This window comes from Procambarus clarkii, chromosome 24 (assembly GCF_040958095.1).
Source record: "Procambarus clarkii isolate CNS0578487 chromosome 24, FALCON_Pclarkii_2.0, whole genome shotgun sequence".
NCBI lineage: Eukaryota > Metazoa > Arthropoda > Malacostraca > Decapoda > Cambaridae > Procambarus > Procambarus clarkii.
This window is the reverse complement of record NC_091173.1, coordinates 36,121,177-36,145,219: the sequence shown is the minus strand read 5'-3', so window position 1 is coordinate 36,145,219 and position 24,043 is coordinate 36,121,177. Positions and strand designations below refer to the sequence as shown.

The following is a 24,043-nucleotide window of genomic DNA, read 5'->3' as shown; positions in this document are numbered from 1 at the left end:
CTGCCTCCCACTCCACTTTCAGGACGAGGCTGCCCACCCTTCTCTATCTTGAGTGATCCCAGTCGCCGGTCACATAACTCACACAAGGTTGTGCATCAGGAGTTGGTGTGTGTGAGGCCAAGCTGGTGTGCCCTCGAGGTGTTGTGGCAGGTGTCTTGTGTGCTTCCATCACGGGCATCACATGAGTGTAACGGGCAGCGGCCGGCACTTTAATGCCTTCTCGTATATGGGCACTAGAGTGACTGTCTTCCAACTCTCTGGTAGTTCTCCTGCTCTCAGTGCGTGCGTGGGGGGTGGGGTGGGGGGAGGAGGGAAGTTGCGTTAATTCAAAGTAAGGGGAAGCAGGGGGGGGGGGTAGAAATAGCCCAAGCTACTCTATTCCTTTGAGATGTATTTCTTTCTTATCTCAATAAACATACTTTAACTTGAAGGGGAAGCAAAGATGTTAAAACTGAATTTGGGCAGGTTTCAAACCTCTCTAACGTTAGCACAAATTACCCTATAATAAGTGTTTGTGTCTTATTTTATGAACACTAAATTCCGCAAATTACATTTACATATAAGAAGATTTCATATAAATAATGACTATATTATTATTAAATATGTCCAGATATTTGGTTAATAATTTATTCATTAATTAGTCGTAAACACATGAAATTTACAGGTAATTTAATTTCACAAAAAATATTTTGATCCTCTGAGCTGTTGTTTACAGCTTGAGTTAACTATGATCTATATATATATTGAGTGCCAGCCTGGACACGCGCAGCTTAACAGCTTCACCATGTTGCACTCCACAGATCACCAGAGCCAACTACTCCCTCAACATTGGCGTAGACGTCCTTAATTACTATGAGGATTACTTTCAAGTGGATTACCCTCTACCCAAACAAGGTCTGTGGAATAACATATCTTTTTCTACTGATAATTACTTTCGGTACAGTAATTTGTACTCTAGTTCAGATGCATATTTTTAATATTATTAATTACATTTTAGAACAGTTAATTCTCTTTCAATACAGTTAGTTTGTGTTAGTGCACGGAACTGCTTGCCAGTAGAGGGAATTGTGCTTGTTAACTGTGTACTGTGTACTGTGTACTGTGTACTGTGTCCTGGTGACGGTACGCAAGTGACGCACCTCTACTTCCCCCCGTCTCTCACCTCTACTTCCTCCTTCTGTAAGATATAACACCTAAAATTACCAGTTGTTATCTTAGTCATTATAACCACCTTAATCTTCTTGATATTCTTAATCCTTATTGTCGTCTTGATCATCTTAATCCTTATTGTCGTCTTGATCATCTTAATCCTTATTGTCGTCTTGATCATCTTAATCCATATTGTCGTCTTGATCATCTTAATCCTTATTGTCGTCTTGATCATTTTAATCCATATTGTCGTCTTGATCATCTTAATCATTATTGTCGTCTTGATCATCTTAATCCTTATTGTCGTCTTGATCATCTTAATGCTTATTGTCGTCTTGATCATCTTAATCCATGTTGTCGTCTTGATCATCTTAATCCATATTGTCGTCTTGATCATCTTAATCCATATTGTCGTCTTGATCATCTTAATCCTTATTGTCGTCTTAATCATCTTAATCCATATTGTCGTCTTGATCATCTTAATCCTTATTGTCGTCTTGATCATCTTAATCCATATTGTCGTCTTGATCATCTTAATCCATATTGTCGTCTTGATCATCTTAATCCATATTGTCGTCTTGATCATCTTAATCCATATTGTCGTCTTGATCATCTTAATCCATATTGTCGTCTTGATCATCTTAATCCTTACTGTCGTCTTGATCATCTTAATCCATATTGTCGTCTTGATCATCTTAATCCTTATTGTCGTCTTGATCATCTTAATGCTTATTGTCGTCTTGATCATCTTAATCCATGTTGTCGTCTTGATCATCTTAATCCATATTGTCGTCTTGATCATCTTAATCCATATTGTCGTCTTGATCATCTTAATCCTTATTGTCGTCTTAATCATCTTAATCCATATTGTCGTCTTGATCATCTTAATCCTTATTGTCGTCTTGATCATCTTAATCCATATTGTCGTCTTGATCATCTTAATCCTTATTGTTGTCTTGATCATCTTAATTCTTATTGTCGTCTTCATCATCTTAATCCTTATTGTCGTCTTGATCATCTTAATCCTTATTGTTGTCTTGATCATCTTAATCCATATTGTCGTCTTGATCATCTTAATCCTTATTGTCGTCTTGATCATCTTAATCCTTATTGTCGTCTTGATCATCTTAATCCATATTGTCGTCTTGATCATCTTAATCCTTATTGTCGTCTTGATCATCTTAATCCATATTGTCGTCTTGATCATCTTAATCCATATTGTCGTCTTGATCATCTTAATCCATATTGTCGTCTTGATCATCTTAATCCTTATTGTCGTCTTGATCATCTTAATCCATATTGTCGTCTTGATCATCTTAATCCTTATTGTCGTCTTGATCATCTTAATGCTTATTGTCGTCTTGATCATCTTAATCCATGTTTTCGTCTTGATCATCTTAATCCATATTGTCGTCTTGATCATCTTAATCCATATTGTCGTCTTGATCATCTTAATCCTTATTGTCGTCTTAATCATCTTAATCCATATTGTCGTCTTGATCATCTTAATCATTATTGTCGTCTTGATCATCTTAATCCATATTGTCGTCTTGATCATCTTAATCCATATTGTCGTCTTGATCATCTTAATCCTTATTGTTGTCTTGATCATCTTAATCCTTATTGTCGTCTTGATCATCTTAATCCATGTTGTCGTCTTGATCATCTTAATCCTTATTGTTTTCTTGATCATCTTAATCCTTATTGTCGTCTTGATCATCTTAATCCTTATTGTCGTCTTGATCATCTTAATCCTTATTGTTGTCTTGATCATCTTAATCCATATTGTCGTCTTGATCATCTTAATCCATATTGTCGTCTTGATCATCTTAATCCTTGTTGTTGTCTTGATCATCTTAATCCTTATTGTCGTCTTGATCATCTTAATCCATATTGTCGTCTTGATCATCTTAATCCTTATTGTTGTCTTGATCATCTTAATCCTTATTGTCGTCTTGATCATCTTAATCCATGTTGTCGTCTTGATCATCTTAATCCTTATTGTCGTCTTGATCATCTTAATCCTTATTGTCGTCTTGATCATCTTAATCCTTATTGTTGTCTTGATCATCTTAATCCTTATTGTCGTCTTGATCATCTTAATCCATGTTGTCGTCTTGATCATCTTAATCCTTATTGTCGTCTTGATCATCTTAATCCTTATTGTCGTCTTGATCATCTTAATCCTTATTGTTGTCTTGATCATCTTAATCCATATTGTCGTCTTGATCATCTTAATCCATATTGTCGTCTTGATCATCTTAATCCATATTGTCGTCTTGATCATCTTAATCCTTACTGTCGTCTTGATCATCTTAATCCATATTGTCGTCTTGATCATCTTAATCCTTATTGTCGTCTTGATCATCTTAATGCTTATTGTCGTCTTGATCATCTTAATCCATGTTGTCGTCTTGATCATCTTAATCCATATTGTCGTCTTGATCATCTTAATCCATATTGTCGTCTTGATCATCTTAATCTTATTGTCGTCTTAATCATCTTAATCCATATTGTCGTCTTGATCATCTTAATCCTTATTGTCGTCTTGATCATCTTAATCCATATTGTCGTCTTGATCATTTAATCCTTATTGTTGTCTTGATCATCTTAATTCTTATTGTCGTCTTGATCATCTTAATCCTTATTGTCGTCTTGATCATCTTAATCCTTATTGTTGTCTTGATCATCTTAATCCATATTGTCGTCTTGATCATCTTAATCCTTATTGTCGTCTTGATCATCTTAATCCTTATTGTCGTCTTGATCATCTTAATCCATATTGTCGTCTTGATCATCTTAATCCTTATTGTCGTCTTGATCATCTTAATCCATATTGTCGTCTTGATCATCTTAATCCATATTGTCGTCTTGATCATCTTAATCCATATTGTCGTCTTGATCATCTTAATCCTTATTGTCGTCTTGATCATCTTAATCCATATTGTCGTCTTGATCATCTTAATCCTTATTGTCGTCTTGATCATCTTAATGCTTATTGTCGTCTTGATCATCTTAATCCATGTTGTCGTCTTGATCATCTTAATCCATATTGTCGTCTTGATCATCTTAATCCATATTGTCGTCTTGATCAACTTAATCCTTATTGTCGTCTTAATCATCTTAATCCATATTGTCGTCTTGATCATCTTAATCATTATTGTCGTCTTGATCATCTTAATCCATATTGTCGTCTTGATCATCTTAATCCATATTGTCGTCTTGATCATCTTAATCCTTATTGTTGTCTTGATCATCTTAATCCTTATTGTCGTCTTGATCATCTTAATCCATGTTGTCGTCTTGATCATCTTAATCCTTATTGTCGTCTTGATCATCTTAATCCTTATTGTCGTCTTGATCATCTTAATCCTTATTGTCGTCTTGATCATCTTAATCCTTATTGTTGTCTTGATCATCTTAATCCATATTGTCGTCTTGATCATCTTAATCCATATTGTCGTCTTGATCATCTTAATCCTTGTTGTTGTCTTGATCATCTTAATCCTTATTGTCGTCTTGATCATCTTAATCCATATTGTCGTCTTGATCATCTTAATCCTTATTGTTGTCTTGATCATCTTAATCCTTATTGTCGTCTTGATCATCTTAATCCATGTTGTCGTCTTGATCATCTTAATCCTTATTGTCGTCTTGATCATCTTAATCCTTATTGTCGTCTTGATCATCTTAATCCTTATTGTTGTCTTGATCATCTTAATCCTTATTGTCGTCTTGATCATCTTAATCCATGTTGTCGTCTTGATCATCTTAATCCTTATTGTCGTCTTGATCATCTTAATCCTTATTGTCGTCTTGATCATCTTAATCCTTATTGTCGTCTTGATCATCTTAATCCTTATTGTCGTCTTGATCATCTTAATCCATATTGTCGTCTTGATCATCTTAATCCATATTGTCGTCTTGATCATCTTAATCCATATTGTCGTCTTGATCATCTTAATCCATATTGTCGTCTTGATCATCTTAATCCATGTTGTCGTCTTGATCATCTTAATCCTTATTGTCGTCTTGATCATCTTAATCCATATTGTTGTCTTGATCATCTTAATCCATATTGTCGTCTTGATCATCTTAATCCTTATTGTCGTCTTGATCATCTTAATCCTTATTGTCGTCTTGATCATCTTAATCCTTATTGTCGTCTTGATCATCTTAATCCATATTGTCGTCTTGATCATTTTCTCTCTCCAGTGGGTTGTGTAGTGTCTTATTCTTCACCATGAGAAAATGCTTCCCATTCTTATCCTTAAGAAACAGTTTCTTACTCTCCTTCTTGAGTCAGTGTTCTTGCTATCTCATTTTGTCCAACTTTACCTTTAATTCACTACTATGGTACTCAATGTTCACTAATGTTCTTAATGTATTGAATTGTTCTCAGTGTTCAATATTGTGAACAATGTTCACTATTGTTCGTAATGTTCATATTGTGAGAGTGAAGGTGAGACACAGTTGTCCTCAGATGTGAGATGGAGAGGACACATGGTGTGGTGGAGAGGACACATGGTGTGGTGGAGAGGACACATGGTGTGGTGCAGAGGACACATGGTGTGCTGGAGAGGACACATGGTGTGGTGGAGAGGACACATGGTGTGGTGGAGAGGACACTTGGTGTGCTGGAGAGGACACATGGTGTGGTGGAGAGGACACATGGTGTGGTGGAGAGGACACATGGTGTGGTGGAGAGGACACATGGTGTGGTGGAGAGGACACATGGTGTGGTGGAGAGGACACATGGTGTGGTGGAGAGGACACATGGTGTGCTGGAGAGGACACATGGTGTGGTGGAGAGGACACATGGTGTGGTGGAGAGGACACATGGTGTGCTGGAGAGGACACATGGTGTGGTGGAGAGGACACATGGTGTGGTGGAGAGGACACATGGTGGGGTGGAGAGGACACATGGTGTGCTGGAGAGGACACATGGTGGGGTGGAGAGGACACATGGTGTGGTGGAGAGGACACATAGTGTGCTGGAGAGGACACATGGTGTGGTGGAGAGGACACATGGTGTGGTGGAGAGGACACATAGTGTGCTGGAGAGGACACATGGTGTGGTGGAGAGGACACATGGTGTGGTGGAGAGGACACATGGTGTGGTGGAGAGGACACATGGTGTGGTGGAGAGGACACATGGTGTGGTGGAGAGGACACATGGTGTGCTGGAGAGGACACATGGTGTGGTGGAGAGGACACATGGTGTGCTGGAGAGGACACATGGTGTGGTGGAGAGGACACATAGTGTGCTGGAGAGGACACATGGTGTGCTGGAGAGGACACATGGTGTGGTGGAGAGGACACATGGTGTGGTGGAGAGGACACATGGTGTGGTGGAGAGGACACATGGTGTGCTGGAGAGGACACATGGTGTGGTGGAGAGGACACATGGTGTGGTGGAGAGGACACATGGTGTGGTGGAGAGGACACATGGTGTGCTGGAGAGGACACATGGTGTGGTGGAGAGGACACATGGTGTGGTGGAGAGGACACATAGTGTGCTGGAGAGGACACATAGTGTGCTGGAGAGGACACATAGTGTGCTGGAGAGGACACATAGTGTGCTGGAGAGGACACATAGTGTGCTGGAGAGGACACATGGTGTGGTGGAGAGGACACATAGTGTGCTGGAGAGGACACATTGTGTGGTGGAGAGGACACATGGTGTGGTGGAGAGGACACATAGTGTGCTGGAGAGGACACATAGTGTGCTGGAGAGGACACATGGTGTGCTGGAGAGGACACATGGTGTGCTGGAGAGGACACATAGTGTGCTGGAGAGGACACATGGTGTGGTGGAGAGGACACATAGTGTGCTGGAGAGGACACATAGTGTGCTGGAGAGGACACATGGTGTGCTGGAGAGGACACATGGTGTGCTGGAGAGGACACATGGTGTGCTGGAGAGGACACATGGTGTGCTGGAGAGGACACATAGTGTGCTGGAGAGGACACATAGTGTGCTGGAGAGGACACATGGTGTGCTGGAGAGGACACATGGTGTGGTGGAGAGGACACATGGTGTGGTGGAGAGGACACATGGTGCGGTGGAGAGGACACATGGTGTGCTGGAGAGGACACATGGTGTGGTGGAGAGGACACATAGTGTGCTGGAGAGGACACATTGTGTGCTGGAGAGGACACATTGTGTGGTGGAGAGGACACATGGTGTGGTGGAGAGGACACATAGTGTGCTGGAGAGGACACATAGTGTGCTGGAGAGGACACATGGTGTGCTGGAGAGGACACATGGTGTGGTGGAGAGGACACATGGTGTTGTGGAGAGGACACATGGTGTGGTGGAGAGGACACATAGTGTGCTGGAGAGGACACATGGTGTGCTGGAGAGGACACATGGTGTGGTGGAGAGGACACATAGTGTGCTGGAGAGGACACATGGTGTGCTGGAGAGGACACATGGTGTGCTGGAGAGGACACATAGTGTGGTGGAGAGGACACATAGTGTGCTGGAGAGGACACATGGTGTGCTGGAGAGGACACATGGTGTGGTGGAGAGGACACATGGTGTGCTGGAGAGGACACATAGTGTGCTGGAGAGGATACATGGTGTGCTGGAGAGGACACATAGTGTGCTGGAGAGGATACATGGTGTGCTGGAAAGGACACATGGTGTGCTGGAAAGGACACATGGTGTGGTGGAGAGGACACATGGTGTGCTGGAGAGGACACATGGTGTGGTGGAGAGGACACATGGTGTGCTGGAGAGGACACATAGTGTGCTGGAGAGGATACATGGTGTGCTGGAGAGGACACATAGTGTGCTGGAGAGGACACATGGTGTGCTGGAGAGGACACATAGTGTGGTGGAGAGGACACATGGTGTGCTGGAGAGGACACATGGTGTGGTGGAGAGGACACATGGTGTGCTGGAGAGGACACATAGTGTGCTGGAGAGGATACATGGTGTGCTGGAGAGGACACATAGTGTGCTGGAGAGGATACATGGTGGGCTGGAGAGGACACATGGTGTGCTGGAGAGGACACATGGTGTGGTGGAGAGGACACATGGTGTGCTGGAGAGGACACATGGTGTGGTGGAGAGGACACATGGTGTGCTGGAGAGGACACATAGTGTGCTGGAGAGGATACATGGTGTGCTGGAGAGGACACATAGTGTGCTGGAGAGGACACATGGTGTGCTGGAGAGGACACATAGTGTGGTGGAGAGGACACATGGTGTGCTGGAGAGGACACATGATGTGGTGGAGAGGACACATGGTGTGCTGGAGAGGACACATAGTGTGCTGGAGAGGATACATGGTGTGCTGGAGAGGACACATAGTGTGCTGGAGAGGATACATGGTGTGCTGGAGAGGACACATGGTGTGCTGGAGAGGATACATGGTGTGCTGGAGAGGACACATGGTGGGGTGGAGAGGACACATGATACAGCGGCCTATAGCGATCCCAAAAGTTTGTCTTGGGTGTCTGAAAGAAAATGGTTGAGTCCAACGGGTCAAGCTACAGTTCACGGTGAACACACTACAAATGTTTACAAATATTACAAGTACTTGTGTTGTGGGGAAAGAATAGCAAGTAAATGTTGACATTCAAGATACAGCCTTGTCTAGCTTGGTGGTGAGCCTGAGGGCATGAGGACAGGTGCTAGCTAGGCCTGGCAAGAGGACATACACATGTAGACATAGATATCTCCACTTGTTGTGGTGTTTATGTGTGTGCAGACATGATAGCCATCCCGGACTTCATCTCCGGGGCGATGGAACACTGGGGACTGATCACCTACAGGGAGGTGAACCTGCTCTACGACGCCCGTGGCTCCTCCTCCTACAACAAGCAGCGGGTCGCCTCCGTCGTCGCCCACGAGCTCGCTCACATGTGGTTCGGCAACCTTGGTAATTATTCTTCACCATTTGTCTTCATTTTCAAATTAATGTTTTCTATATTTTACGTGCAATATCTTTACACTTTTTGATATAAGATTTTATTATATATATTTAATATTCAATTATTCATAAACACTCATGCATTATACATTCATACATCTGTACTAGAAGCGAGAATGTCTGTCTGTCTGATTGAATGTGAGTAAAAAAAATCGGAGGCCATAAACTTGGGACTAGCCTCACGCAAATTGGCAGAGGGAATGGTCTGGTGTTCGGGATGAACATAGGCTGGTGGGAGTCGCCACAATTCAAAAGGGAACAGCGTGCCAGGGCCACATTCAGACCCCCACGACCATTTCTGGCACTGGCCGCCAGCTACACAGCTAAATATTTCCAAAACACACTTTTCACTTTTTTTTTTCTTAAAGTAATATGAACCATTATTCACTGATATCGGGAAAACTAAATCTGGAAAATACCAGAAATTTTCTGCTGTACATAATTTGCCCGTACTCCCATAAAACACGATTCTTCCTCAGGCGTCGAAGGATTCTCAAGCCGCAGTTCTCAGCCAATCGTTTTGTTTTGATAGCACCTACAGGAAGTATGAGGACCATAGTACATATACCAACGTACAACACAATTAGAAAGTACAAATCGGTACAATTGAAATTGGACAAACCGGAAAACGATTTTCTATATATGTCGCAAAGACAACTAAACTACCCTAACCTAACCTTCCTAGGCCTAATACATGCTATCTGAGGCCTAATATAGTTCCTAGCATGTTATACTAGGCCTACGAATATTTAAGGTATTTTTTTAGGTTATTTTTTTGGACTCAATGAAAGTGAATTTTACAAAGTTCTACTATATCTATTTTTAGTAAGTTAATATTTGTACTATGGCGCTCATAGTTACCAAAAGCACTATCCACACAGGAGGCTGGGGTGATGTGCTCTACCACAGTAAGGGGGAACTATTCTTTTGTATAGGACCTCGTACCACTGAGCTGGTTCCTGGTTCCTGGTTCCTAGTTCCTGGCTCCTGGTTCCTGGTTCCAGGCTCCTGGTTCCTGAATCCTGGTTCCAGGCTCATGGTTCCTGCTTCAATGCTCCTGGTTCAAGGCTCCTGGTTCCAGGCTGCTGGTTCCTGGCTCCTGGTTCCTGGTTCCTGGTTCCTGCCTCCTGGTTCCTGGCTCCTGGTTCCTGGTTCCTGGTTCCTGGTTCCTGGTTGCTGGCTCCTAGTTGATGGCTCCTGGTTGCTGGCTCTTGGTTCCTGGTTCCTGGTTCATGGCTCCTGGTTCCTGGTTGCTGGTTGCTGACTCCTGGTTCCTAGTTCCTGGCTCCTGGTTCCTGGTTCCTTGTTCCTGGTTGCTGGCTCCTGGCTCCTGGTTCCTGGTATGCCCCCAGGCTGAACGGTCTGCAGTCAGTGTTTCCCATGTAGCAAGATCGACGTCCATGACTTTCAGGTCCCTCTTGCATACGTCTTTGTACCGTAGCTGGGGCTTGCCTGTTGGACGCTTTCCCTGCCTCAGCTCTCCATACAGGAGATCCTTGGGGATCCTGCCGTCGCCCATTCGCACAACGTGCCCGAGCTAGCGCATTCGTCTCTGCTTCAGCATTGTGTACATGCTGGTGATTCTTGCTTTCCCCAGGACATTGTTGTTTGTCACCTTGTCCTGCCAGGTGATGTCAAAGATATATCGGAGGCAGCACATGTGGCAGGCGTTCAGCTGTCTTTCCTGACGGGCGTGAAGTGTCCAAGACTTACTGCCATATCGGAGAGCAACCCGTCCTCTTAAAAATAATGTCACTTTTCGCTCGTATGCGCGCTATGGCCAAATTTGGACGTAATTTGAAATGAAATCGACTCATAAAAGTGACGTTCTGTTCCGTTTTCTATTTGAGTCGTCCGGCGTACGCACAGAGGTTATGAGAGGACACTTTAAATTAACGTTTATCATAACGTTTTGAAACTTATGAGAATTTCCTGCCCACCTAACCTATCAGAGGACCCTTAACTTACTGTTGTGGAAAAAAAATCCCAAATTTATTTTCATTTTTTTTTCATTTTCAAATTACGTCCAAATTCGGCCATACGGGCAAACGGCCAAAAGCGACGTTCTTTTTAAGGGGACAGGTTGAGGAGAGTGCTCAGGACACAGCCTCTGTAAACCTGGATCAATGTGTACTTGGGCAGCTTATTGTTGGCCCACACTCTCATTGTCAGTCTGGACATGGTAGTAGATGCCTTACCGATGCGATTGTTTAGCTCCGTGTCGAGAGCGGAGGAGTCAGAGATTGTGGAGCTCAGGTAAACGAAGTCGTGAACATCTTTCAGTTTGTAATCGGAGATACCGATATCAGGTGGGAAGTCCACTCCTTGTCCCATGACCCGTGTCATGGTAAGAATCAGGTCAAGCTGGTGCCAGTGCTTGGATCTGGGGTGTCTCCAAGAGACTCTGTGTTGAGGCTTTGTGCCAAAGAACGTGTTGGTGACACAGAGACCATGAAGGCAGCAGAGTTCTAGCAGACGTTGCCCGGTCTCATTCATCCTCCCTATGCCGAATTGACCCAGACAAGTGGTCCAAAAGTTTTGATCGGCATTGAAGTCGCCGAGGATGAACAGTGACTCTTTTACAGGGATTCTCGCAATGACTCTACTGAGGTCATTGTAGAATTTTTCCTTCGCCTCTGCTGGAGAAGTCAGGGTTGGTGCATATGAACTAATTACACTGACTGGTCCTGCTTGGAAGTGCAGTTGGAGAGACAAAATTCGTTCGGTTCTCCTCTGTCGGTGGTATAATGTGCCCCAATAGTGCATTTCTGACGGCAAATCCCACACCATGTTCTTTGGTTTCATTTGGAGGTTTTCTTTGACAGAAAGAGAAGGTCCTCTCTCTCACAGATCCTGATCCTGGGAGCCTGGTCTCTTGGAGAGCAACAATATCCATATGCACTTTGTTCAGCTCCCTATCGATGATTGCTGTTTTTCGGGCGTCGTTGATTTCTTGCAGGTCGTCAGAGAAGCCTGGTGTCAGTGTCCTGACGTTCCATGTGACCAGCTTAAGGGCAGTTGATATTTTCTTTCTGGATTTGGAGTTGCTTGGTGCAAAGTTGTTGGTCCACTTGTCGGTTTTCACCCTAAACCCCACGCACCCAGTAAGGTTAACGGACCGTGGCCAGGCAACACCTTATTGGCTGGGGTTTGCCCAGCTTGAGGCGGGCAGTAGCTGCCCAGTGGGGCAAGATGACCCCTCCCACCGTCGGAAGCAACCCCTGGCGTCACACTCTTCGCAAATCGAGCAGAAGACTTAAAACCGGTGGACTGTCGCTTCCTGTCTTGTTTCGACGCTGTGAGGCGAGGCTGGAGTGTCCTTTCCAGGGTGCAAAGTCTGGGTAGGTCGACATGAAAGAGAAGCGTTGCCCTTGCAGCAGGCCCCCCTCTCCAAATGATAATATATAATAATATATAATTATTATATATTATTATATATATAATTAAAATATTATATATTATTATATATATAATTAAAATATTATATATTATTATATATATAATTAAAATATTATATATTATTATATATATATTTAAATTATTATATATTATTGTATATGATTTAATTCCTTACCTCCATCCTATCCCATATCTATCCCTTCCAAGTGATATATCCATAATGACTTGATGTTCTTACTTCATAATTAATTTACCTGCAAAATGTAGTGAGTCTATCCCCAGGCATGTGGTCTCCAACCCCACAAGAACTGTCATATTTTATAATGGTAATTTTATAATTATAAATATAATTTATAATTATATACATATATATAAATATACACACATATATATATATATATATATATATATATATATATATATATATATATATATATATATATATATATATATATATATATATATATATTAGTATATTTTGGTAGCAGTCTTTCCTGTAGACATATATTATTAAATATGACCGAAAAAGTAAGATTAATAATTCTAACACGAATTTTCTCTATCTTTCTTACTTTTCTTTTCACTGTTGATGGTAATTCAAAGATCAATTCTCCAAAATTCATTTTTATTTCTAGTCTGACGCGACACTTGAGCGCGTTTCGTAAAACTTATTACATTTTCAAAGACTTTAGTTTACAAACACACAACTGAAACTGAATAGAGCTTGCACATCTTCGAGTTTATATCTACATTTGGGTGAGGTGGATGAGGTGAAAACAAACTTTCAACAATGGGTATTAAATTCAAACACAAGACAGAACATGAAACAATGGGTATTAAATGGAAGTAATTGTAGAAAGCCTATTGGTCCATATTTCTTGATGCTTCTATATTGGAGTGGAGTCTTGAGGTGGGTAGAATATAGTTGTGCATTAATTGGCTGTTGATTGCTGGTGTTGACTTCTTAATGTGTAGTGCCTCGCAGACGTCTAGCCGCCTGCTATCGCTGTATCTATCGATGATTTCTGTGTTGTTTGCTAAGATTTCTCTGGTGATGGTTTGTTTGTGGGAAGAGATTATATGTTCCTTAATGGAGCCCTGTTGCTTATGCATCGTTAAACGCCTGGAAAGAGATGTTGTTGTCTTGCCTATATACTGGGTTTTATGAGGCTTACAGTCCCCAAGAGGGCATTTGAAGACAAAGACGACGTTGGTCTCTTTTAAAGCGTTCTGCTTTGTGTCTGGAGAGTTTCTCATTAGTAGGCTGGCCGTTTTTCTGGTTTTATAGTAAATCGTCAGTTGTATCTTTTGATTTTTGTCTGTAGGGATAACGTTTCTACTGACAATATCTTTCAGGACCCTTTCCTCCATTTTATGGGCTGTGGAAAAGAAGTTCCTGTAAAACAGTCTAATAGGGGGTATAGGTGTTGTGTTAATTGTCTCTTCAGAGGTAGCATGGCGTTTCACTTTCCTTCTTATGATGTCTTCCACAAAACCATTGGAGAAACCGTTGTTGACTAGGACCTGCCTTACCCTACATAGTTCTTCGTCGACTTGCTTCCTTTCTGAGCTGTGGCTGAGAGCACGGTCGACATAAGCGTTAACAACACTCTTCTTGTACCTGTGCGGGCAGTCGCTGTTGGCATTCAGGCACATTCCTATGTTTGTTTCCTTAGTGTAGACTGCAGTGTGTAAAACTCCGCTCCTTTCCATGACTGTTACATCTAGAAAGGGCAGCTTCCCATCCTTCTCCATCTCGTAAGTGAAACGCAACACAGAATTCTGCTCAAATGCCTCCTTCAGCTCCTGCAGATGTCTGACATCAGGTACCTGTGTAAAAATGTCGTCAACATACCTGCAGTATATGGCCGGTTTCAAGTTCATGTCGACTAAGACTTTTTGCTCGATGGTACCCATGTAGAAGTTTGCAAACAGGACACCTAGGGGAGAACCCATGGCAACCCCATCTACTTGCTTATACATGTGTCCATCCGGGCTCAAGAAGGGTGCCTCTTTAGTACAAGCTTGGAGTAGTTTCCTTAGACTGTTTTTTGGTATGTCAAGAGGAGTACAGGCCGAATCACAGTACACTCTGTCGGCTATCATCCCGATTGTTTCATCCACAGGTACGTTGGTAAACAGAGATTCTACGTCCAACAAGGCTCGTATCCCTTTGGCCCGTGTTCCCCACAGCAAGTCAACAAATTACTTTGGAGACTTCAGGCTGAAGGCGCAAGGGACATAAGGAGTCAGCAGGCCGTTGAGTCGTTTCGCCAGTCTGTACGTGGGTGTGGGTATCTGGCTGATGATTGGCCGAAGTGGGTTTCCAGGCTTGTGTGTCTTGACATTTCCATACGCATATCCAGGTTTATATTCCCCAATAATCTTTGGCAGGTGGAGTCCAGATTTCTTGGCGTTCACAGTTTCGATCAATTTGTTGACCTTTGCTTTCAGTTCGGCTGTAGTGTCCTTCGTTACCCTTTGGAATTTAGTTTGGTCAGAGAGTATGAGGTTCATTTTCGCCAGATATTCGTCTTTTTTAAGAATGACGTATATTGGCGACTTGTCGCCTCTTCTGACAACTATCTCCTTGTTCTCACGAAGGCTCTTAGCTGCCGCTTTGAGCTCGGGGGACAGTATGGTGCTTCTGTAGTTGCTTCGATTCTTTCCTCCTTCCGCAATAAGTTCTGCTTGTAAGGTATCTTTGGTGGTGACCTTCTTTTGTGCTTCGAGGTCGAATATGTCGTCCAACAGAATCTCCAACTCCACTTACCGGGCCATCTCACTCGGTCTGGACATAACGTGACAGTTTATGCCCAGATTTAGGAGAGTGACTTGGTCCTCAGTGAGGTTGATTCCTGCAAGGTTCAGGAAGCCATCTCTTGGTCGTGGAATTGCCATAGATCCTCCATATAACGTTGTTAGTTTCTTGATTATCCTTGTTTCAGTGCTGAGGTGATGTCGGTCTGTGAGGATGTCGAGGTGTTGTTCAATGCAGGTACGGAGACTTTCGTCGATGTTGCTGTTTCTCCATTCGTTTGTAGCATGAAGTAGTTGCGCTTTGTTGTCTTTGATTTCATTTTCTGCCTTGTATATCTGATCACGAATCAGATCTTGGCGATATTTTATCGTGAAAGCTTGATTCTTTGCTGCTGGGTCGTGCGTTTTAATATTAGTATATTTTGGTAGCAGTCTTTCCTGTAGACATATATTATTAAATATGACCGAAAAAGTAAGATTAATAATTCTAACACGAATTTTCTCTATCTTTCTTACGTTTCTTTTCACTGTTGATGGTAATTCAAAGATCAATTCTCCAAAATTCATTTTTATTTCTAGTCTGACGCGACACTTGAGCGCGTTTCGTAAAACTTATTACATTTTCAAAGACTTTAGTTTACAAACACACAACTGAAACTGAATAGAGCTTGCACATCTTCGAGTTTATATCTACATTTGGGTGAGGTGGATGAGGTGAAAACAAACTTTCAACAATGGGTATTAAATTCAAACACAAGACAGAACACGAAACAATGGGTATTAAATGGAAGTAATTGTAGAAAGCCTATTGGTCCATATTTCTTGATGCTTCTATATTGGAGCGGAGTCTTGAAGTGGGTAGAATATAGTTGTGCATTAATTGGCTGTTGATTGATGGTGTTGACTTCTTGATGTGTAGTGCCTCGCAGACGTCTAGCCGCCTGCTATCGCTGTATCTATCGATGATTTCTGTGTTGTTTGCTAAGATTTCTCTGGTGATGGTTTGTTTGTGGGAAGAGATTATATGTTCCTTAATGGAGCCCCTGTTGCTTATGCGTCGTTAAACGCCTGGAAAGAGATGTTGTTGTCTTGCCTATATACTGGGTTTTTTGAGGCTTACAGTCCCCAAGTGCTCCCCCAGGAGCACGCCCTGGAGAGTCACACTTTACTGATCTTAACTATGGACAAAGTGGCTCACCCTCATACTGTTTGGGGAATCAGCTCAGAACTGGTCAATTATCATGGGCACACATCCACGGAGCCACTGTGATATACCCCCCCCCCCCAAATGTAGATATAAACTCGAAGATGTGCAAGCTCTATTCAGTTTCAGTTGTGTGTTTGTAAACTAAAGTCTTTGAAAATGTAATAAGTTTTACGAAACGCGCTCAAGTGTCGCGTCAGACTAGAAATAAAAATGAATTTTGGAGAATTGATCTTTGAATTACCATCAACAGTGAAAAGAAACGTAAGATAGAGAAAATTCGTGTTAGAATTATTAATCTTACTTTTTCGGTCATATTTAATAATATATGTCTACAGGAAAGACTGCTACCAAAATATACTAATATATATATATATATATTAGTATATTTAGTATATATAGTATATATACTAATATATATATATATATTAGTATATATATATATATAAGTATATTTTGGTAGCAGTCTTTCCTGTACACATATATTATTAAATATGACCGAAAAAGTAAGATTAATAATTCTATTATATAATAATTGATTAATAATTGATTATATATATATATATATATATATATATATATATATATATATATATATATATATATATATATATATATATATATATATATTGAGCTCTGGCTCTTTGGTCCCGCCTCTCAACTGTCCATCAACAGGTGTACAGGTTCCTGAGCCTATTGGACTCTATCATATCTACACTTGAAACTGTGTGGAGTCAGCCCCCACCACATCACTTCCTAATGCATTCCATTTGTCAACCACTCTGACACTAAAAAAGTTCTTTCTAATATCTCTGTGGCTCATTTGGGCACTCAGTTTCCACCTGTGTCCCCTAGTGCGTGTGCCAGGTGTGTGTGTGTGTGTGTGTGTGTGTGTGTGTGTGTGTGTGTGTGTGTGTGTGTGAGTGTACTCACCTAGTGTGTGTGTGTGTGTGTGTGTGTGTTTGAGTGTGTATAGATCACGAAAATTAACACGTGATGAAAAATGTGACAATGTCAGACAACGAAAAGAAGAATTGAAACAGGAATTTCCTTATGTACTTTCCTATTTTAATAATACATCTTCAGAAGGAAGGCTTTACAAGTCAGTAAGTTTGTACATATATAGGCAGGAGAGAGAGGTGAAGTGAAGTGAGGTACAATGACAAATATGTGAATGGGATTAGGTGGATATAAATAGGAGCTGCATCATATGGGCCAATAGGCACATGCATGGATAATAATAGCATAATATAGTGGATATTAACAATGAATTAGTGAGACAAATGTGTATCAATGATCCTACTCAAATCGTCCTTCAGCTGATCAATAAAAAATGGATCTAAATTATATAAACTACTGCTATTGTTCAAATTACATGATTCTGTAATCTGTATTAAAGCAGATTCAATTATGTTCCTATTGAGAGTAATTTTCTACAATTCGTGATTGAACAAGCTATCTCTCAATCAATTTGGTGAGAATTTTCTGACTAATGAACAAACAAAGCATTAGACAAAATATGCCCTGCCTATATATGTCCAAACTTACTGACTTGTAAATCATTTCTTCTGAAAATGTTTTATTAAAATACGAAAGCACTTAAGGAAATTCCTGTTTCAATTCTTCCTCCGTCGTCAGACATTGTCATATATATATATATATATATATATATATATATATATATATATATATATATATATATATATATATATATATATATATATATATATATATATATGTCGTACCTAGTAGCCAGAACTCACTTCTCAGCCTACTATTCAAGGCCCGATTTGCCTAATAAGCCAAGTTTTCCTGAATTAATATATTTACTATAATTTTTTTCTTATGAAATGATAAAGCAACCCTTTTCTCTATGTATGAGGTCAATTTTTTTTTATTGGAGTTAAAATTAACGTAGATATATGACCGAACCTAACCAACCCTACCTAACCTAACCTAACCTATATTTATAGGTAAGGTTAGGTTAGGTAGCCAAAAAAAGCTAGGTTAGGTTAGGTTGGGTAGGTTAGGTAGACGAAAAAACATTATTTCATGAAAACTTGGCTTATTAGGCAAATCGGGCCTTGAATAGTAGGCTGAGAAGTGCGTTCTGGCTATTAGGTACGACATATATATATATATATATATATATATATATATATATATATATATATATATATATATATATATATATATATATATATATATTTCCCTTATTCATCTCTCAAAAAAATTAAATTTTGTGTATTTATTGTGCAATAAGTACTTGTGAAGGTACAGCTGAAAAGGTTTCCACAGAAATTTCCCCAATATAATAAAAACCAGTCTTCCCTGTTATGGGGAATGTTGTGGTAATGTTGTGATAATGTTGTGATAATGTTGTGGTAATATTAAGGTAATGTTGTGGTAATATTGTGATAATGTTGTGGTAATGTTGTGTGTGTTGGGGCGGGCAGTGACGCTGGCCTGGTGGGACGACCTGTGGCTCAACGAGGGCTTCGCCAGCTACCTCGAGTACAAGGGCGTCGCCAACTATGAGACGGACTGGGACATGGTAAGTCCTGTTACTGATACTGTGGGTAAGTCCAGGTACTGATGCTCTGGGTAAGTCCAGGTACTGATGCTATGGGTAAGTCCAGGTACTGATGCTACGGGTAAGTCCAGGTACTGATGTTATGGGTAAGTCCTGTTACTGATGCTATGGGTAAGTCCTGTTACTGATACTATGGGTAAGTCCAGGTACTGATGCTATGGGTAAGTCCTGTTACTCATGCAATGGGTAAGTCCAGGTACTGATACTATGGGTAAGTCCAGGTACTGATGCTATGGGTAAGTCCTGTTACTCATGCAATGGGTAAGTCCAGGTACTGATACTATGGGTAAGTCCAGGTACTGATGCTATGGGTAAGTCCAGGTACTGATGCTATGGGTAAGTCCAGGTACTGATGCTATGGGTAAGTCCAGGTACTGATACTATTGGTAAGGCCACATACTTATATTATAGGTAAATTCAGACACAGACGTGATACCTGGTATAAGGAGGTCCCAACATAAATATCGTTCACCGCCGATATTATATATAGAACACACTAAACCCAACACCCACTACAGTCAACACCAACGGAGCACGCCCTGGAGAGTCACACTTTACTGATCTTAACTATGGAGAAAGGGGCTCACGCTCATACTGTTTGGGGAATCAGCTCAGAACTGGTCAATTATCATGGGTACACATCCACGGAGCCACTGTGATATACCCCCCCCCCTCTCTCTCTCTCTCTCTCTCTCTCTCTCTCTCTCTCTCTCTCTCTCTCTCTCTCTCTCTCTCTCTCTCTCTCTCTCTCTCTCTCTCTCTCATCCTCTCTCTCTCTCTCTCTCTCTCTCTCTCTCTCTCTCTCTCTCTCTCTCTCTCTCTCTCTCTCTCTCTCTCTCTCTCTCTCTCTCATCCTCTCTCTCTCTCTCTCTCTCTCTCTCTCTCTCTCTCTCTCTCTCTCTCTCTCTCTCTCTCTCTCTCTCTCTCTCTCTCTCTTCCTCCCTCCTCTGTCTGTCTGTCTGTCTGTCTGTCTGTCTGTCTGTCTGTCTGTCTGTCTGTCTGTCTGTCTGTCTCTCTCTCTCTCTCTCTCTCTCTCTCTCTCTCTCTCTCTCTCTCTCTCTCTCTCTCTCTCTCTCTCTCTCTCTCTCTCTCTCTCTCTCTTCCTCCCTCCTCTGTCTGTCTGTCTGTCTGTCTGTCTGTCTGTCTGTCTGTCTGTCTGTCTCTCTCTCTCTCTCTCTCTCTCTCTCTCTCTCTCTCTCTCTCTCTCTCTCTCTCTCTCTCTCTCTCTCTCTCTCTCTCTCTCTCTCTCTCTCTCTCTCTCTCTTCCTCCCTCCTCTGTCTGTCTGTCTGTCTGTCTGTCTGTCTGTCTGTCTGTCTGTCTGTCTGTCTGTCTGTCTGTCTGTCTGTCTGTCTGTCTGTCTCTGTCTCTCTCTCTCTCTCTCTCTCTCTCTCTCTCTCTCTCTCTCTCTCTCTCTCTCTCCTAGATATTCTCACTAGGACAAGTTCACTACAAGTTGTCTACAGACAAACATTTATTATAATAATACAAAGACTGAAGAATAACAGCATAGTATCATCAGGTGCAAGAAACAAGCATCAGGCTAATATAATATCAGCTTTCCCACAACTACAGAACACTCGGCTGGTGCTTAATCTTGGCCCCCCCCCCCCCGTCACCGTCTGGGCGGGGCACCTGCATATAACTCAAACAAGACAATATTAACGCCCTCACCTTACACTGCGTCATAACATATGACTTCATGCACTCCCTCAAACAATAATGGAGTCCATATAAATGTGTATTACATCCCGAGGACCACCACTGGGACCATATGTCAATGGGTCCCCAAATTAAGTAGTTACTCCTGCAGCCTCTCCAATATTACTGCTGCCTCCATGGACGATGGAACACGTCCGCCAAGTACCACTGCTACCTGAAGTTCCGACATATACATGAAGTTCCTCTGTACAGGCTTCACCATACACGTGAAGTTCACTACACTTGAAGTAACACTATACCATTGAAGTTCCACTATACATTTGAAGATCCACCATATGGCGCCCTCCCTGGTCGTGCCCAAATATGGCGCCCTACCTGGTCGGCCCCAAATATGGCACCCTACCTGGTCGGCCCCAAATATGGCGCCCTACCTGGTCGGCCCCAAATATGGCACCCTACCTGGTCGGCCCCAAATATGGCGCCCTACCTGGTCGGCCCCAAATATGGCGCCCTACCTGGTCGGCCCCAAATATGGCACCCTACCTGGTCGGCCCCAAATATGGCGCCCTACCTGGTCGGCCCCAAATATGGCGCCCTACCTTGTCGGCCCCAAATATGGCGCCCTACCTGGTCGGCCCCAAATATGGCGCCCTACCTTGTCGGCCCCAAATATGGCGCCCTTCCTTGTCGGCCCCAAATATGGCGCCCTACCTGGTCGGCCCCAAATATGGCGCCCTACCTTGTCGGCCCCAAATATGGCGCCCTACCTTGTCGGCCCCAAATATGGCGCCCTACCTGGTCAGCCCCAAATATGGCGCCCTACCTGGTCGGCCCCAAATATGGCGCCCTACCTGGTCAGCCCCAAATATGGCGCCCTACCTGGTCAGCCCCAAATATGGCGCCCTACCTGGTCAGCCCCAAATATGGCGCCCTACCTGGTTTGCCACAAATTCCTCTGGACGAGCCACTATCGGCTCCTACCCGTCCTGACCGTAAGCGCGAGAGGTTATCTAACAGGTGCCACACTGGAAGAGCTGCCCAGTCTATCCACTTAAAGGATTTACAGGCAGTAAGTCCCCACAGGCACGACCACCCCACTGGCTTCAGGCCGCCCCTACATCGTTATCACGATAACAGAGATGTTGCATGGCGCCCTCAACAGCTTACTCACGTTAATCACGCACCTTTCTCTCAAACTCTTCACCATGAACTACAAACTTCTCCTTCATGAGGAGACAACGACGTACGTCCGTCTCCGTCGACTCTCACACCTCAGGTGAGGTCTTAAGTCCTCCGCCCACGTCACGTCTCGTAGCATACTGTCGACATCTTATCTTACCTCGCTTCCTTAAGATGCTTGCCCTCTGCTTTACTTTGCTTAGTCATAATTACTGACATTTGCTTGGTATAATTAATTTACCTGACTCATATATTTGGTCAGGTGTGCAAAACTGCCACAGAGGCAGGTCTGCCTCATTAACACACCTGCAGGTTCATAACGCTGGGCACACACACACAGACGTGATACCTGGCACAGACACAGACGTGATACCTGGCACAGACACAGACGTGATACCTGGCACAGACACGGACGTGATACCTGGCACAGACACGGACGTGATACCTGGCACAGACACGGACGTGATACCCGGCACAGACACAGACGTGATACCCAGCACAGACACAGACGTGATACCTGGCACACACACACAGACGTGATACCTAGCACAGACACAGACGTGATACCTGGCACAGACACAGACGTGATACCTGGCACAGACACGGACGTGATACCTGGCACAGACACAGACGTGATACCCAGCACAGACACAGACGTGATACCTGGCACAGACACGGACGTGATACCTGGCACAGACACGGACGTGATACCCGGCACACACACAGACGTGATACCCGGCACAGACACAGACGTGATACCTGGCACAGACACGGACGTGATACCCGGCACACACACAGACGTGATACCCGGCACAGACACAGACGTGATACCTGGCACAGACACGGACGTGATACCCGGCACACACACAGACGTGATACCTGGCACAGACACAGACGTGATACCTGGCACAGACACGGACGTGATACCTGGCACAGACACAGACGTGATACCTGGCACAGACACGGACGTGATACCCGGCACACACACAGACGTGATACCCGGCACAGACACAGACGTGATACCTGGCACAGACACGGACGTGATACCTGGCACAGACACGGACGTGATACCTGGCACAGACACGGACGTGATACCTGGCACAGACACAGACGTGATACCTGGCACAGACACACGCCATGTCTGCTGACCCCTGGCACTGACCAGCTGCTCCCCACAGATCACTTGGTGTCTGCTGACCAGCTGCTCCCCACAGATCACTTGGTGTCTGCTCACCAGCTGCTCCCGACAGATCACTTGGTGTCTGCTGACCAGCTGCTTCCGACAGATCACTTGGTGTCTGCTGACCAGCTGCTCCTCACAGATCACTTGGTGTCTGCTGACCAGCTGCTCCCGACAGATCACTCGGTGTCACAGATCAGTCACAAGTCTCCAGAACTCATGACAGTCAACTTTGGTCTCTGACGCAGAAACAGACACGAAATATTACACAGTGTTGCAAGGTTTATATGGAGGAAATGAGAAATGTTTGATATAACATTTGAAGAACAACTGCGCAGACGGGATCGTAGGCAGAATTTAAAACACAACTTTTCAGTTCGTAAACATGTTAAAACGCCCATTCTGGAAAACACGCCAAATAGTGTATTGGGTTTATAAACGTGACTTCGCGGCTGAATACTTGCAATATAATGCAATTTCTAGTGTCATGAAGATATTTTAGAAAATAATTTTTTTTACGTCCATTTATAAGTCAAGAAAAATATTTTATCTTAATTAACAAAGTGTAAATATTATTTGGTTTTGGTATTTCAGATGAAACAGAGAGTTACCCGCCAAACACACACCGAAACTACGATGTTGGTACAACGTTCGAACAAGTTTTAACACCTCCTAACCAGTTATAACAACCAATATAGCAAGTTGTAACAACGTTCTAATACGTCATAAACACGTTAAGCCAAGATGTAACAACTTTATTAAAAGTTGTAATGAGCGGAAAATAGAGACAGTTTCGGTTTGTGTTTCCAGGGTAGGAAAGGTTGAAGCCATTGTGGGGTTTCCCCGGCCTCTAAAACACTTTATAAAGCTTAGGAACCAATTTCGTCCAGCTTAAAGGGACATTTGCTCTAGAATCTAGATTGAATTAACTCAGCATTTGTTGTGTTGATTATAGACGGTGAACGCTGAGTTCAGC

The 24,043-nt window shown here is 42.9% G+C and overlaps 1 protein-coding gene across 2 annotated transcripts in view; it reads left to right on the top strand.

Moving 5' to 3' along the window:
• The window catches only part of LOC123761547 (glutamyl aminopeptidase), a 705,879-nt gene that overhangs the window by 592,351 nt on the left and 89,485 nt on the right, over positions 1–24,043 (top strand). For both annotated transcript variants that reach the window (XM_069330802.1, XM_069330803.1), the window contains exons 6-8: positions 801–894; positions 8,871–9,041; positions 18,912–19,009. In XM_069330802.1, coding sequence (XP_069186903.1) covers positions 801–894; positions 8,871–9,041; positions 18,912–19,009 — 363 coding nt within the window. The remainder of the gene's footprint in view (positions 1–800; positions 895–8,870; positions 9,042–18,911; positions 19,010–24,043) is intronic.